Genomic DNA, 15852 nt, shown 5'->3' with positions numbered 1-15852 from the left:
GCGACCTGCTTCGGCTCGCCGACAAAACGGAAAGTCGTGGGCGGGACCTCCGGTGGATTCGAGCCTCCGGGTGGGCGATCACTTGTGCCACTTTTCGGAAGCGCCACCGTCAGGACAAAAAAAAGAAAGCAACGCTTCGATGACATTTCTTGAATAAATATTGGAGTGGCGTCAATTTTCGATTCTGTTTCATTTCTTGATTTCGTGTTGATCCTGAAATTGAACGCGTCCGTCTCCAACACAAATCAGCGCCACGCTGCCACTGCGTGTAAATAACATCCAAATATGGTATGCTTTGCTCCTTTTTAAAGGCTTCACAAATGAGGCCAAAATAGGGCAGCGGGTTGGGAATGCGCTTCTGCCAGCGACCGATTTCGTACGTAGAGGGAGAGGCCCTGTGAGCTTTTTCTCACAGGTGGCAGGCCGTTGGGCCGTTGGGTGGCGTGCCTTTTAATCCTAATCGGATTTGATCCCGCCGGGCCCGCCCCTTCTTCTCGCCGGAGCCAAACTCCACGGTCGTCGGCCAGCCATGTCGCCGCCCGGGGCCGCTTTCTCGGTCCCGTCGCCGGAGGAGGGGCGGGCGGGCGCCATGCTCCGCGGGGGCGCCGCCTTGGGGGCCCTCCTGCTCATCTGTGAGAGCCGGCCGGCCGGACGGCCTTTTATTTCCGTACGTCGACTCCGCTTCCCCGTCTCACGCGCGTGGGCGGCTGTGTGCAGGCGTGGCGGCTTTGCGCAAGTGGATCGCCGGCGGCGTGTGCCGCAGCGGCCGGCGGCAGGACGGCAAGACGGTCTTGGTGACGGGGGCCAACACGGGCATCGGCAAGGAGACCTGCAGAGAGCTGGCCAGGCGAGGTGAGCGAGGTCAAGCCCCGGGGTGGCCCGAGCCCATTAGGCTGGCTAATACTGGCGCTCAGAGCCGCCGTTAATGCTAGCTAACCCGTCGGCGGCCAAAAAACAAAAGCCCTCCCTTTGAACTATACTCATCGCATCAACTTGAAATTGTCCCTCGTCTTCCGTACTCGCGGGCGGGGCCGTCTCTCCGCGGCGCATTTTGGGGCAGAAAAGCCGAGCGCTTCCCGTTTAGGTGCCCGCGTGGTGATGGCGTGCAGAGACATGAGCCGGGCCGGGCGGGCGGCCCAGGAGATCCGGGCGTCCACGGGCAACGGGAACGTGGTGACCCGACACCTGGACCTGGCGTCGCTCTACTCCGTCAGACAGTTTGCCAAAGACTTCCTGGAGAGCGAGGACAGGCTGGACCTCCTGATCAACAACGCCGGTAAGAGCCGCCGGCAAGAGCCGCCGGCAAAGATGGCCGAGAGTGGCCGGCGTCCAAACGGCGGGTCGTGTGGGGGCGGGGCGTGTGGCAGGCGTGATGATGTGCCCCAGGGGGCTGACGGAGGACGGCTTCGAGACTCAGTTTGCCGTCAATCATCTGTCTCACTTCCTCCTGACCAACCTGCTGCTCCCTAAACTGAAGAGCTCCGCCCCCAGCCGCGTGGTCACCGTGGCGTCGGTGGCCCACCGGGGAGGTAGGCGCCTACCAGGAGCGCCGTCCCGTCGCGGCGCCAAAGCGCGGCCCTCCCACGTCTGGCTCCACGTCCAGGTCACATCGATTTTTCCGATCTCTTCTTCGCCTCTCGTCCGTACGGGCCGCTGCAGAGCTACCGGCAGAGCAAGCTGGCCAACGTGCTCTTTGGCCGAGAGTTGGCTCGCCGTCTCCGAGGTGGGGTGAGCTGACGGGAGGGGAGGGGGGGGGGGGGCGTGACGGGGCCGCCGCCCTTCCACGGGCCCATCTCCACTCACCGGGCGGGGCGGGCTCCGCTCAGGCACCGACGTGAGCTCCTTCTGCGTGCACCCCGGCGTCATCCGGACCGAGCTGGGCCGCCACGTGGAAAGCCGCTTCCCCCTGTGCGGGGCGCTGCTGCGGCTGCCGGCGCGCCTGCTGATGAAGACGCCGTGGCAGGGCAGCCAGACCAGCCTGTACTGCGCCGTCACGCCCGGACTGGAGGAGTTTTCGGGCTGCTACTTCAGGTGGAATTGTTTGTTTGGCTCACGGTCGAATTTGGATTTGCAGGCAATCCCGGATAACTCCTCCTCCTCCTCCTCCTCGTCCTTTCAGCGACTGCGCCGTGAAGGAGGCGGCGCCCGAGGGCCGGGACGATCGGACGGCCCGCAGGCTGTGGACGGAGAGCGCGCGACTGGTCGGCATCCCCGATCGGGACCCGTGCTGAGTCCAAAAGAGGAGGGTTGGGGCCTAGAAGGACCAGCTAGCCTCAACCCCCGTCCACGCCAGTAAAGCCCTATTAAAGATGTTAGAAGAGTGAGAAGCTTCTAGCCGCCTTTCTTCCGTGTGTAAGCGTTCCATTCGAAGGCCCAACGTGGGATCCGTGAGCTGCCCGTAGTAACTGGTCCCGTGGGACTGGGTCTGGATGGCTCCCCATGCGTCACTCGCCAGAAAAGGAGGGAGGGAGGGAGGGAGGGAGGCAAACGAGGTCGTGGTGGCCAGTCGACCGGAGGGAAGGCGACTCCGCCAACCAAAACTGCCACTGGCTCGGTTAGGGTTGAGTCAGTCGCTTCCGGACAGAGTCCAGCAGGGGGCACCGCGGAGTTGACGAGCTGGCCAGCAGGGGGCCGATTCAAGATGAGCAAGTGAGCGAGCGAGCGAGCCAACGGCCGGGAAAGGGAAGAGGCGGGGAGGCGGGGAGGCCACCCCGACAGACAGTAACCGGACACTCGTTCAGCTCGGCTCGGTTCGGCCGCGGCTCACGAGACGCCAGGTGGCGGCGGCGGCAGAGGCCGGCGGAGGCTCCGTCCCTTCCCCTACGAGAATGGGGGCCTTCTGATAGACGCCGGGAAACTGCAAGACAGCAATGAAGAAGAACAAAACAGGCGACGTTCGCCAGGTGAGGACAGCAACCCAGGTAGGAGGGAGGGAGGGAGGGAGGGATAGAGGGAGGGAGGCAAAGCGGGACCGGCAAAAGGCCTCATCGCTAAGGGGACGTTATTTTTACAATGAAACTGCCCGGGAACTTTCCCGGTTGAAAAATATCAACCCTCCGTCCCGACGGGGATCCATTGGAAATCCTGGCGTGGCGCCGTGCCCGTAGCGTGCCCGCGGCGCCCGCCATTACCGCCCGTATGGCATCCTCGAAGCGATCCCATCGAGTATCTCTTGGGGGTTTCTCATGGGTCAGAAAAAAAGAGGAAACGCGCCCGCCGAGAATGGGCTCCAAAAAAAAAAAAAGCCTTCGTGGCGGGGATTGAAATTAACAGCGACCCATCAATCGATCGATGTACCCAAAGAAGCCGGTTGGGTGTCAACCTCTGAGAAGAGCAGGCTACGCCCGACGTTGCTTTTGGCACGTCCACCAAAAAGGGGAAACCGAGGGCCTGCCGTTTCCCCTTTTGTGGTCAGTGGAGAAAAACGGGAAGCGGGCCCTCGTTTCCTTTCCAACTGACGTCAAATCGACCGGGAAGTAAAGTTGCCGCCGCCGCCACCGCCGCCGTTACGTCTCCAACTCCCTTCAAGGAGTTGGTGACGAAAGAAATGTCGATCGGGCACGCGGCCGGCGCCAAACAATGGGTCCGCCCCCTTTTCTGTGGTTCCCCTGAGTGTGCGTGCGTCCCTCACCTTCCAGGAGCCGGAGCGGTCGGACAGAGCCGACAAGGCGGGCTGGCTGCGGAGGTTCTGCGGCAAGGGGCTCTTCCGGGGGATCTGGAGGAGCCGCTTCGCGGTCCTCGGAGAACAACAGCTCGTGCTCTGCGAGAAGGAGGTAAGTGGGGACAAAAAGTTGTCGTCCCCCCCCCCCCGCCGCCCCCACCCACGGCCGACCGGACTCGGCCGCAGGGGCACGGAGCCGTGGAGGTCCTGGACCTGAGCCACTTCCGCAGCTGCGAAGACCACGTCCAGAAGCCCAAAAGGAAAAGTGGCGGCAAAAAGGAGCGCAGCAAGTTTGCGCTGCAGCGCTGCCACCGCCAAACGGTACGTGCACGCCACTCTGAACAGTCTCCGCCTTGACGCCCGCGGGCCTTTCAGGGCGTCAATGTTGTGTTCCTGGCCTCGAGCCCCGAGGACAAAGAGGCGTGGATCAACGTACTCAACGGCGCCATCCATCGGGCCAAGAACAAAGTCCTGGACCAGGTAGTGGCGGCGACGCCACCACCGACGCCAGGACATCCCAAGAGCGCTAAGTGGCCCCGTTTTCGCACCGCAGGTGACGTCGGACGAGGCCCGGCTGCATCACCCCACCAGAGAGCGAGCCCGGCTCCGTCACGGCCGCCGCCCGCCCAGTCGGGCTCACCTTTTGGCCGCGGTACGTCCGCGGCTCCCGCCGGGCCGTTGTCGCCGACCTCTGAGCTTCCTCCCCCCCGCCAGGCCTCCCGGTCGGAGGGGACGGCCACCTCGGATCCGACGGACGAGACGGGGCGGTCGGCCGACGAGGACGGGGGGCAGAGCCCGCCCGCCCCGGACGGCGCGCTCTCCTACGACCCGAAGTGGCGGAGCCTGCCGCGGGAGGCGGCCGCGGAATCCGGGAGATCCACGGAGAGACGGCGCGCCTCCGCCGGCCAGATCCGGGCCTCCCCGCCCGAGGGCCGCCTCCGAAGCCTGCTGGGCCCGGAGGCGGCTCGGGCCCGCCGGCTGCTGGCGGAGGCGGCGGCGCGGGACCCGGCCCGGGGGATGCGGACGGCGGAGGAAATGAGAGAGGAAGCCTCGCGGCTCCTGATGGAGGCGCTGGAGGTCCTGGAGACGGCCGAGCGGCTCCTGAACGAGGCCGAGCGGCTCCGGGAACTTGGGGGGCACCCGACACCCCCACCCGAGGCCGGCCCGTCGGACAAAGCCGCCTCCGTGGGCCCGTCTCCCGACGGCCGTCTTCCGGTCACGGCGTAATAAAAGGAAATAGGCCGCGAGTCCATGTCCGTTTGAAAGGAGGGCCGTCTCCGGGGGGGGGGGAGGAGGGGCCGGCCGGCCGGCTGGCGTCCAATGGCAGTCGGCCGTCCGGCCGGATGTGGAAAGGAAGGCGTTTGGAGCGCTCTCTATCTCTCCTTTTTATTGAAAAATATGAAGCTGACGTGATCACAAAAGGATGCCAGGAGGGAGCAGTTCAGAAAAAAAAAACTAAAGCAAAAACTATTTACACACCACGCCGCTCTCCCCTATTGGTCGTCTTCCTCTTCGTCGTCTTCGTCGTTGTCGTCGTCGTCCCGCTTCCTCTTGTCGCCCCGGACCGCCTGCTCCTCGTCGTCTAGAACGCCAGCCGCGGCGTTTAACCTTTGACCCCCGTCGTGCACGCCGCGTGGCCGGAGCTCACCTCCGTCTTCCTCTTCCTCCTCGTCTTCCTCCACGTAGTCGCCGTCGTCTTCGTCGTCGTCCTGGGAGCGAGGGGGCCATTTTACCAGACCGTCGGTCGGGGAGGCCGGTACAAGTTACGGGCACTCACCTGGATGCCTTCCTTCATCAGGTAGGACAGCCCCACCTCCTCATCCTCGTCGTCGTCATCATCATCATCGTCGTCATCCTCTTCCTCAGAGGCATCGTCGTCCGGGTGGTGGCCACGGGGGCCGGCGTCCTCGCCTGCCAGGCAAAATTCCCAAAGTGACATCGGTCATCACCCGGGCCCGTCCACGCGGTGGCTCACCGTCCTCGCCGTCCTCGTCATCTGGCGTCCGGTCGTCCCGCCGATTCGACCCGTCCAGGCACGTCACCTGAGGCAGGAGGCGGAAGACGGCGCGGCGGCGGTCGTCCCGTGCGCCGGCCTGCCGACCGAATACCTCCAGAGTCTTGAGCTTCTGGAGGGGTTTCTGCAGAGGGACGGAGGGAGGGAGGTCTGGTGGGTTAGGAGTCGGGCGGGGGAGGCGGTCCCGGTGGGTTCCCCCCACTCACCAGAGCCTCCAGGGCGGCCACGTCCACCGTCTTATTCCCGCTGATGTTGAGGCGTGTCAGGTTGGGACACTTTTGGGCCAGCGCCTCCAAACCGCCGCAGATGGCGTTGTCGCTCAAGTCCAGCTGCAAAAGACGGCGGAACTTGAGGCGGGCGGCGGTGGCGGCGGCGGCGGCGATCCCCGCCGGTGGCTGGCACCTGGCACCCACCTCCAGCAGTTTGGGCAAAGGCGGCAGTTTGGCCAGCGACTTGAGGCCCACGTTGACCATGCGCAGAACCTCCAGAGCGGAGAACTCCTCCGTCACGCCTTCCACCTCGCCGTCGCCCGAGCGACACGCGTCCAAAGCCAACACGCACACCTAGAGCATGACCACGACAACCACGGTGGACACGGGCAGGCGACGAGCTCGTGCGGGTGAGCGCACGCCGGCCACGGAAAGCCGCCGCGACCCCACGCCAGGAGGGAGCTGGTGGCGGTCGCCATGGGAACCGAGCCCCCGAGCCGGAAGGCGGGGCGATTTTGGCGCCTAAACGCGATTCAAATACGTCCCGTCGAGCGAAAGGCGCGAAGGAAGGAAGGAAGGTAGGAAGGGGTAAAGGCGACGCTTCCACGGCGAGGCGAACGACAAAGACGGTGGCCGAATAAAGAGAACGAACGTCGGCGTGCCGTGCGCCTATTCGACGTCAAAAATAAGCGAGAGAGACGACGTTCGGAGAAAGAGGGAAAGGAGGGAGGGCGATTGACCCACCTCCGAGGGACTTCTGTCCTTCAGCTCCAAATGGACCCTCTTTTTCATGTCCATTTCCATGTTGCTTGGCCTGAAGCTGACGGGCGCCAAGGGAAAGAAATCCAAACAAGTGCTGACGCTAGCTCGAGCCGAAGGCGCTCTACACGGCGGCCATGTTGGAGACTCGCCGACTCCTGCTGTTTGTAGGCCGCGCCCACCCAGCCGTCGAGGCCAATAGAATCGAGAGGCCCTCCCCCTTCGGGCTCGAGCGTCGTCGTTGGCTGCGTCCGTTGATTCGGCCCGCCTGTTCGTCCCCGGGCGGGCGGAGGCAGAGATGTTCATCGAACGAGATGAGAAAAGGCGAGAAAGAAAGGCGTTAGTAGCAGCGATCCCGCCTTTCACGAGCGCCGATGCCGTTCGGATTGATTTGTTAGTAAACCACCACAGAGAGAAAGTCCTCACCAATAATCGAACGTTCGTTCCAACAGCACGGGGAAAAACCCCGAGGACACCTTTTCCAAACGCTCCCACGGGGAATGTAGGCTTCGAAGAAAGACGGCCAAGTGCAACTATTACGGCGCAGGCTCTCTTCCGCTTTGGCTTGCCAGATAAAAACACAAATACTGCTACTTTATCATAGCAATGTCATAGCAAAAAAAAAAAACAAAGTTCACGTTGGCATTAGCAACGAACCGAACGTAAACATTCAATCATATCCTTCTATGGCAACCTCTCCAAAAGTTTGGAACAATGTAAGATAGGTATATAAGGGCAGTTGTTTTGGATCGTCGTCTGCTGGTTGGATGTGGAACTGTACATTTTTAGCCCGGATAGACATTTTGGCCATCTGGATTTCATCGTTTTTCGGGTGGGAGGATTATCTTCCTGTTGATTTTAGGGCCGTTCAGGTCACTCCCCGTGGAAATTGGAATCGTCTTTTCCCATTAAAAGCCCAAGGGCCAAATGGCCCTTGGCCAAGTGGCCCTTGGCCAAGTGGCCAAGGGATTCCGGGCGTCACCACTCATCTTCCCTTTGGTTACTTGGCCCCACAGCCCCATCGCGAACGTTAAATAACGTGCGTCACGTTGTACTTTATTTTTTATTTTTCTGTCTGTTCCTCCTTTTCTCACTTGGGGTCAGATTGGCCCTTGACCCCCTCCCCTCAAAGCCTTTTCCGCCCACTGCTTTTTTTTCTTCCTCCGAATAAACAAGACAATATCGACAAGTTGGCTTGTGTGGCATCTTTCACGTTGCCATTCTCCGTGTCCCGGGACGGGCTTTAAGAAAAAAAAAAAAGAAAAAGCGATGGGCTCCCTCCGGCTCCCTCCGGCCTTGCGCTCACACTTGGACGTGCATCACCACCTTCTGGCCCGGCGTGAGGAAATCTTCGGGAAGCGTGTCTGAAAGCGATGATGCGGCGTGAGGGTCAGGGCTAACGCTAGGAAAGGCGGGCAAGCGGGCGGGCGTTCACTTACCGTTGCAGCGGTAGCGCAGATTGGACCAGATGATGTTTTCCTGGGAGAAGCAGAGGACGCCCAGCCGGCCCCCCCTCAAGGTGCCGTCCATCAGCGGGCCCGAGTCGGCCACCTCCCGGGAGCCCTCCAACAGACGGATCCTGAGGCGGAGCGCGTGCCGTCAACCCTTGAGCCCACCGGGGACGAGCCCACCGGGGACGAGCCACCCACCGAATGTATCCGGCCTGCGGGCGATGGCTGATCTGCCAGCGGTAGGAGGTCTTGTCCTTCCAGCCCACGTTTCTGGGGTCTTCCCACAGTAGCCTGGCCTCGCCCTCCGTGTCGCCCGTGTGCCACAGGGCGTTCCTCAAATACTCGCCCGGACCCGTGCGCGACTTCACCACCTGGGAGGGGGCGGCAATGTGGCGCCGGAAAAAAGAGAAAGAAGCACCGGGCCAGCGGGCGGGCGAGCGGGCGGGCGAGCCCACCTTCAGGTGCAGGGCGGGGCTGGCGGCGGCGCTGAACGGCCGCGTCTGCCAATAGACTTGCGCCGTTTGTTTCCACATCAGGGCGTAGAAACTGGACGAGTCCTGGTAGGAGAAGACCAGGCCGGCGTAGTCGTCGTCCGTCACCGTGTTCACGTGGAAGGTCCCCTCAAAGTCCACGCCGTTGAAAGCCGTGTATCCTGCGCCCCCCAAAGGGACCGCCGTCAGCCGTCCGTCCCAACCCCACCCGGCCGGATAAGCCTGCCCCCCCCCCGGACCACCTACCCACGGCCAGGCCAGGGTCGCTGTTGGCGGTCTGGACGATCTCCATCCCCTGAGGATCAAAGGGTGAGCGGCCGGCGGGAAGAACGGCGCGGCGGCGGCCCACCTGGTTGAGGACCACCCAGTCGGGGTCGATCTGGGCGTCGCCCTCGGGGTCCAAAACCACCGTCTGGTAGGCCCGGAAGTCGGTCAGCGTCACCTCGGCGCTCTCGGGGCAGGCGTCCGCCTCGTCCGAGACGGCGTCGGCGTCGAAATCCCGCTCGCACGCGTCGCCCACGCCGTTCACTTGGGGACAGCGGCGGCGTCATCGGTCGCTCGCTCGGCGCTGGGAGGCGGGGATCGGGCCCTCGTCTTACGGTCCAGGTCCCGCTGATGGGGATTGGCCACCAGCCTGCAGTTGTCGCCCACGTCGGGCACGCCGTCCTGGTCGTCGTCCGGGTCGCAGTCGTCCCCCAGGCCGTCGTTGTCCGAGTCCAGCTGAGAGGCGTTGGGGACGCGGGGGCAGTTGTCGCGGTTGTCCTGGTGGCCGTCGCCGTCCCTGAAAAGCCCGGCGCGCCGCCGTCACGTCGGGGGTGGGGGGGGGCGGGGGGGGGCGGGGAGCCCCCCGCCAGAGTCGCGGGCCGATCGAGAGGGGGCCGACGGGGAAGGAGCGGCTACGTGTCGTGGTTGCTGTCGCAGATGTCTCCCACCAAGTCGTCGTCCGTGTCGGTCTGGAAAAAAAAAGGGGCTCGAGTAGAGCCGAGGGGAGAAAAAGAAAAAAAAAAAAGGGGACTCGGGTTGAGCCCAGTGGACGCGGCACCCCCGGCCAAAAGAATCAAAGCCGTCCTCACTTGCGTGGGGTCGCTGAGTTCGGGACAAGTGTCGCAGGCGTCCCCCACGCCGTCGCCGTCTCGGTCCGTCTGCATGGGGTTGGGCACCTTGGGACAGTTGTCCAGCACGTTGGGAATGCCTGCGGGGCGAGGAGGGGGGGGAAGACGGGGCAAAGGCGGGGCGCTCGGGGTCAGCGTCCGTCCGTCCGGACGGCACGGGATCGATCAAACGCCCACCGTCTCCGTCGATGTCCAGGTCGCAGGCGTCCCCTCGCCCGTTGCCGTCCGTGTCGCTCTGCTGGCCGTTGGGCACGTTGGGGCAGTTGTCGCAGGCGTCGCCGAAGGAGTCGCTGTCCGAGTTCTGCTGGTCCTTGTTGGGAACCAGGCGGCAGTTGTCCTGTCGCCGTGGAAAAGTGGTCAGCCTCGCCCGCCCGCATGACAGTAACGGCCGTGGACGGTGCCTTCCTTCAAATCTTCTTGACATAGGTAGTCTACTACTCCATCATTCATTTTAGCGCAAATCGCCTTTTTTTCCCCCCGCTTTGGGACAACTTGACACCGTTGTGAATTGTTTTTCGGAATGGCGTAAGGACCTCCACGTTTTTGATGCCGTCTCCGTCGGCGTCGTCGTCGCACTGGTCGCCCAGGCCGTCTCCGTCGGCGTCGTCCTGACCCGAGTTGGGGGTGCGCACGCAGTTGTCCTGGGGGGACGACCGAGGCCCGGTCGGTCGGACGGACGGACGGAGACGAAGAGGACGCTCTACCTGTCTGCAGTGCTTGTTGTTGTCCAGACAGGGAAGCTGGCGGTCGGGATAACCGTCCAGGTCGCTGTCCACGCTGCACGTGTTGCCGTTCCCCGCCCAGCCCACCTTGCACTGCGCACCCCGGCGGGGGTCAAGGCGGGGTCGGACGCGGATCCAGTCCCATCCCACGGCACGGACCGAATGGGCGCGTACTCGCTCACCGTGCAGATGGGAATGCCGCTCCTCTCCATCTGGCAGTCTGCGTGCGCGTCGCAGGGGTCGAAGGTCAAGGTGGCGCAGGAGCGGCGGGGGAGGCAGCCCAGGCTCTGGTCGCCATGGTAACCGGCTTTGCAGGCGCCGCAGTGGAAGGAGCCCTGACCGCCACGAGAAGGCCCCGTTTCAGGTCGGGCACCTCGCCACCGATGGCGTCCGATCGCCTCGCCACCGTACCGGGTTATGGGCGGGGACGGCGGGGAGGGAACAAAAATGCCCGCCGCGTGCCACTCGGGGAACTCACCGGCGTGTTGACGCAGACCGAGTTTTGGACGCAGGCGTTGGGAAGCTCCGCGCACTCGTCCACGTCCACGCACTCCTAGAAAAGAAAAAAAGGCGCGGCGGGCGCGGCGTCGGCGTCCATTTTACCGCCGGCCACCGCCGGCTCACCCGCCTGACCTGCTTGCGCGTCTGGGCGTAGTGCAGGCCGCTCCCGGCCAGGGGCGCCCCCCGCAGGCCGGCCGGGCAGGGGTCGCATCGGAAGCCGCCCTGGGTGTTGACGCAAGCCGACGGCAGGAAGCACGGTCGCGCCTGGCACTGTGGAGAGGCCGGCCTTTAGCGAGGGGGGGGGGAGGGGGCCCGGCGGCGGCACTTCCCACCTCGTCCACGTCGTCGCAACGCGTCCCGTCGCCCAGGGTGCCGGTGGGGCAGGGCCCGCAGGTGAATCCCGGAAACTGCGGGCTCTCGGCGCAGGCCACGCCCTGGTGGCAGGGGTTGGGCCGGCAGCCGGAGCGCGGCTCCTGGAAACCTAGGAGGCGGGCATCCGGGGCGGGGTGGTTGGGGGGCATGAGATGACGCGTCGGCCCACCCACGCCGGCCCACGCCGCTCAGCGGACTCTCACCGCACGCTTGACACTCGGAAATGGCGTTCCTCAGCAGAGACATCTCCTTGACCTGCGGGTGCGGACACGGACGGGTTGACAGCGCGGTCACTCACGTTGACGCCAGCTCAGTGCGGCTCATCTGATTTCAACATTTACTGCCGTCCTTCACCTGCTCCTTGACGTCTTGTCGCAGTTCTCCCAGCATCTGATTGAAGAGGACCATCTGACCAATCAGCGCTTTGGTGTGCTCGGCTAAGCCAAAGTAAAAAGCCGGCGGTCAGATGGCCAGCGGTCAGACAGACAGACAGACAGACAGACGGCACCTCACCCAAGACGGTGTGCAGCTCGCCACTGGCTGCGGACACAGAGGCGGGCGGGCGGGGGTGACTTGAGCCATCGGGGAGGCTTGGCGGGGCGCTCACCTAAATTGAGGGCGGAGTCCCGTGGAAAGGCGCAGTCCACCAGGGCCCCGGCTTGAGCCAGGGTGCCCCCGAAAGCCACCCGCAGGGACTCCACGGCGCCCTAAAGAGAAAAAACAGCATCCGGTCAACGTGCCGACGGAGAGAAATGGACAGGAAGTGAGCGGGAAAAGACCGCAAGCAACCTGGGCGCGTGCGTAGGCCTTCTGTCCGTGTCGGACGTCCAGGGCGTCGGGCTCGGAGGGGAGAGGCGGCGGGCGCGGCGCCCCCCGGGCCACGTCCACCGAGCGGCAGTCGGCGTAGAGCTCCGCCCTCATGCCGCCGCCCCGGAAGTCGCCCAGACGCAAGAGCAGCGAATGGCGGCGCCCGTCCAGCACCTCGCCGTTGGCCAACTGGACCGTGTCCGTCTTACCGTCCGACGGCCGCCAGAAGCGGAGCGACACTGCCGGGCGGAGGGAGGGCGCAAAGTGGAAAGCGTGGGAATGCCGGGAGAGGGGCAGGGCCGGAAGTCGGAGCCGGACAGACGGGCGCACCTTTGTTGACCTTGGCCACCACGGCCACCTCCAGGTACTTCTTGTTGTCGCGCTTCCCGTAGACGCCCAGCAGGAGGCCGCCCGTCTTGGGCGGCAAGCGGATGACGGCCGCCACGTAGACCTGCTCCGCCGCGCTCCACTCGGCCCAAAAGCGGCCGGCCCGGGTCCGCTCCGGAACGCTCAGCAGGTCCAGGACTGGGGAGGCACGGAAGGACCGCCTCCATTTTTTTTCCCACTCAACTATATTACCCCGTTGACAATTTGTCGGCTCCCCCCCAGCATAATTGTGTGGAGGACGACAGGTCAGGAGGTCAGGTCGGCACATGTGGTCCTCCCGTCCGTCTCCCGGTCCGTTTCCCACGTCTCCCCCCCGTCAATCGAGCGACGGAGCTTTCGGCGAGCTCTCCGGAGAGCCCCGTGACCGGGCGGGCCCTCCGCTTCTTGGATTCGGGTGTGGCGGAGCGTGGAAAACTGGACCGGAGCGGAAAACCCGCGGGACGCCTTCCGTGGAGATGTTTTTTTCGTCCCATGGAGCGCCGCCGAATAACACACTAAACAACCGTGGCTTCTGCTGGGAGCTTCCAAAAGTCCCCTTTTTGTAAAAGGCTCTGTCGGTGGAGACGCCACTGTCCACGGTTGGTATGTCCCGTTGTCTGCCCTTTCTTGCGGGAACACTTGGTATGGCCCGGCCCGTTAATGTTCGAGAAGGAAAAAGCTTCTCCTGATGCTCTAATATGCCAGCGCTCACACTCATTTCTTTTTTTAGGGGGGTGGTAGAATACGAGGGCAGCGCAAACGGAGCATACCAAGTGTTTCCATAGGTCACCTACCTAGTACTTCTCATCATGGTCCTAAGTCAAAGTTGTTTTGTACTCAAAGTCCCGACCGATAGTGTGCGTTTGTGCGTGCGTGGTTACCTCGCTGTTCCGGATGTTGCTGCGCCCATCCCAGCGCCAAAAGCCAAATGATGGACAGCACCAAAGTCATCTTCATCTTCTCCGGCGGCGTCTGACGAGAAGCGAGGGCGCGTGCGAGCGCGAGTGTGACCACGTGCCGCCGAGAAACACACGCCACCGGCCGGGTGGGGAGACGTATTGACGTGACGTCACCTGGCTTGAAAAGGCTGCCCACGACGTCCTCTTCTTCACTTGGACAAGCAAACAAAAGCTTGGAGCGCGGAGAGGGGAGGAAGGGGGCCCCTGTTTATTTGTGGTTGCCGTGGCCACGGCGCCACGGGGCGGAACCTTGTGTATTTTTTGGGGGAACCTCTCCCACAACGGCTGGTTAAGGCAAAGCGCATTCCTCAGCGTCAACGTCACGCGTGCAGCTGGAGTCCAGAGAGCGCAGGCCGCAAACCCGGGGCGGCCGCCGCCACCGTACTCGGGTTTCCTTTCACCTACCGAGAATTTAGGAATCAAAACACACGGCAAACGTGTCTGTGCGGCCTGATCTTTTGGCTTTTTTAATGAGGAGGAGATTGAGATTGGAAAAATGAAGAGGGGAGGAAACGCACAGTCAAAAGGGCCCACTTCAGTCTCGCTCGTCGTCGTCGTCGTCCCGGTGGTCGCGGTGGCCCCGCGGCTCCGGGGCCCCCCCGTGGCGGACGGACAGCATGCCGGTGAGCGCGGCGTACGACAACATGGCGGCCAGCGCGGCCAGGGCCGACAGGACCTGCTTACCGCGCCGCTCGGGGGCCAGCTCGCCGGCCTCGGCCGGACGGACGTCCCCGCCCCCGCCATTTTCTGCGCGCGGCGGACGAAAGGCCCGTGCGTGGGTGGGCGAACGAGAGACGGGCGACGGAGGGCGGGCGGGCGGGCGGCTCCCGACTTACGGGGAAAGTAGAGGAGCAGAATGTTGGAGCAGAAGGCGTGCAGGTTGTCCAGAGACTTGAGGTGGCGCTGCAGCTTGCCGGCGGGCAGCTTGCACTTGAGGATGGGCGCCAGCCAGCCGAACACCACGGCGTCCAGCGACGAGGGCCTGCGCCGGGCGGGGCCAGAGGTGGGCCCGGGTCAAAGGTCGACCCCCCCCTCCCCCCGGCACTCACGAGTCGCCAAAGAAGAACTTGTGTCTGCCCAGTCGTTGGGCCAGCAGGTCCATGCAGTCCATGGCCTCGCCGTATAGCTGAATGAAAGGCGCAACGGTCAATTGGGTGGGATGGGATGCAGACCGGCGCGCGGAGGAGGAGGCCGCCAGCGCTAGCGTCTCTGGCCCACCTCCTTCTCCAGCTCTTCCGACGCCTCCAGGTGGGCGTCCCCCCGCAGCAGGCGCAGTTTGTCCAGCTGGCGTCGCCGCATGCGGCCCGGTAGGAAGAGGCCGAGCGGGAAACCGCTGTGCTCGGCGTACCAGCGCCGGGTCACCTCCACAAAGTTCTTGGGCTCCACCCACTCGGCGTAAATCTGCCAACGGCGGAGGCGGCGGCGGCGGCACCGAAAGCGTTAGCCGGCGTGGGCAGCGCCCGCGGTCCCGGGAGGACGGCACCCCCACCGCGGCGGGCGTCAGCTTCTGTTGCACCAGGGCCACGAAGGCCAGGCTGTCGGCGGCCTCGTCGGCCGACAGGTCAAAGTCCGCGTTGTACTTCTGCAAAAGACAAAAAAAGACCACTCGGTTTCATTCCACGCCCAAGCGGAAAGGCGCTTTTGCGGCCGGAAAGCGGCCATCTCGGTCGGGGCCGCTCACGTCGATGCCATGCCGGTGATCCATTTCATTTGGAAAAGATGTTTTTGAAATGATGAATGGCAACTATTTAGATGGCGTGAACAGCGCTTGGACGTCCCACGGTAGCGGGAGGGACGAAGGCGAATGAACCCGTCCGGTCGCCATCTTAGGTCAGATGGCCAGACTCCCAAAAGTACAGTTTGGGTGCTTTGGGTACGCTCGTTCGTAGTAGTAGCTGACGTCCGAGCGAGCGAGCGAGCGAGAGAGAGAGAGCGGGTTAATGCCTTCCAGCTGCCGGCCGAGGGAGGGAGGGAGGGAGGGAGGGCTAGCTAGTAACGTGCTTCGGGGGAGGAAAATTTGGGTCACAAGATGGAAGCATGCGGCGGGCGCAGGAAAATCTTAGCAAGCATCCGTCTGGCTGGGTGACGCCTGGCTTGGTCAATGCCTGCCTGGCACGCACGCCACTCAACTCATCAGCCAACACAAATAAGACGGCCCCCCCACGTCCAATCCCTTTGAAGTGCGAGCGGACGTCTATCCCCGTTGGCCATGACGCCCAGGGTCGGTAAACTGCTGCGTGGGAGTCACTTGCTGTTTATTTTGGGCCCCATTTACCGGGCATTCTTCCTATTGATTTGGGTTCAACTCCGGGTCACTTCCTGTTGATTTGGGCTCCCTTCTGGGTGCCTTCTTATTGATTTGCCTTGAATTTCTGGCCACTTTTCCTTTTGGTCAATTTGTGCGGCCTTCCTGTATATTTCACCCATG

The 15852-nt window shown here is 63.6% G+C and overlaps 4 protein-coding genes across 7 annotated transcripts; 2 read left to right on the top strand and 2 right to left on the bottom strand.

Moving 5' to 3' along the window:
• The first annotated feature begins 183 nt into the window (after positions 1 to 183).
• crdhl (cone RDH-like) lies at positions 184 to 2327 on the top strand. Of its 2 annotated transcripts, XM_077720332.1 has the most exons (7): positions 195 to 632; positions 718 to 852; positions 1085 to 1276; positions 1368 to 1529; positions 1604 to 1723; positions 1827 to 2031; positions 2120 to 2327. In XM_077720332.1, exons 1-7 carry the CDS (start codon positions 530 to 532, stop codon positions 2229 to 2231), a joined length of 1029 nt encoding a protein of 342 aa, XP_077576458.1. In that variant the 5' UTR covers positions 195 to 529; the 3' UTR covers positions 2232 to 2327. The 2 variants fall into 2 exon arrangements, with proteins under 2 accessions (XP_077576457.1, XP_077576458.1); XM_077720331.1 differs by having other exon boundaries at positions 184 to 632; positions 1368 to 1728.
• Positions 2328 to 2545: 218 nt separating this feature from the next.
• Positions 2546 to 4908, top strand: LOC144199013 (pleckstrin homology domain-containing family O member 1-like). 2 transcript variants are annotated; one of them, XM_077720337.1, is made up of 6 exons: positions 2546 to 2921; positions 3639 to 3773; positions 3848 to 3982; positions 4037 to 4141; positions 4215 to 4313; positions 4376 to 4908. In XM_077720337.1, exons 1-6 carry the CDS (start codon positions 2871 to 2873, stop codon positions 4886 to 4888), a joined length of 1038 nt encoding a protein of 345 aa, XP_077576463.1. In that variant the 5' UTR covers positions 2546 to 2870; the 3' UTR covers positions 4889 to 4908. The 2 variants fall into 2 exon arrangements, with proteins under 2 accessions (XP_077576463.1, XP_077576464.1); XM_077720338.1 differs by having other exon boundaries at positions 2562 to 2903.
• Positions 4909 to 5031: 123 nt separating this feature from the next.
• LOC144199593 (acidic leucine-rich nuclear phosphoprotein 32 family member E-like) lies at positions 5032 to 7226 on the bottom strand. Its single transcript, XM_077721348.1, has 8 exons — positions 7070 to 7226; positions 6629 to 6911; positions 6089 to 6238; positions 5882 to 6004; positions 5637 to 5799; positions 5439 to 5572; positions 5310 to 5370; positions 5032 to 5243 (listed from the first exon to the last, which is right to left on the bottom strand). The coding sequence occupies exons 2-8, from the start codon at positions 6686 to 6688 to the stop codon at positions 5155 to 5157; spliced, it is 780 nt and encodes a 259-aa protein (XP_077577474.1). The 5' UTR covers positions 6689 to 6911; positions 7070 to 7226; the 3' UTR covers positions 5032 to 5154.
• Positions 7227 to 7687: 461 nt separating this feature from the next.
• Positions 7688 to 14400, bottom strand: LOC144199591 (thrombospondin-3b-like). 2 transcript variants are annotated; one of them, XM_077721339.1, is made up of 25 exons: positions 14261 to 14400; positions 13539 to 14171; positions 13347 to 13437; positions 12430 to 12624; positions 12082 to 12338; positions 11900 to 11999; positions 11806 to 11832; positions 11647 to 11729; positions 11496 to 11547; positions 11253 to 11401; positions 11053 to 11190; positions 10898 to 10972; positions 10602 to 10754; positions 10402 to 10512; positions 10231 to 10338; positions 9875 to 10034; positions 9659 to 9777; positions 9486 to 9538; positions 9185 to 9366; positions 8935 to 9113; positions 8832 to 8880; positions 8550 to 8746; positions 8293 to 8465; positions 8083 to 8222; positions 7688 to 8007 (listed from the first exon to the last, which is right to left on the bottom strand). In XM_077721339.1, exons 2-25 carry the CDS (start codon positions 14166 to 14168, stop codon positions 7946 to 7948), a joined length of 3483 nt encoding a protein of 1160 aa, XP_077577465.1. In that variant the 5' UTR covers positions 14169 to 14171; positions 14261 to 14400; the 3' UTR covers positions 7688 to 7945. The 2 variants fall into 2 exon arrangements, with proteins under 2 accessions (XP_077577465.1, XP_077577464.1); XM_077721338.1 differs by having other exon boundaries at positions 10231 to 10512.
• Positions 14401 to 15852: the final 1452 nt, after the last annotated feature.

Source organism: Stigmatopora nigra, chromosome 7, assembly GCF_051989575.1.
Source record: "Stigmatopora nigra isolate UIUO_SnigA chromosome 7, RoL_Snig_1.1, whole genome shotgun sequence".
Lineage (NCBI taxonomy): Eukaryota > Metazoa > Chordata > Actinopteri > Syngnathiformes > Syngnathidae > Stigmatopora > Stigmatopora nigra.
This window is presented reverse-complemented; position numbering and strand designations above follow the sequence as displayed.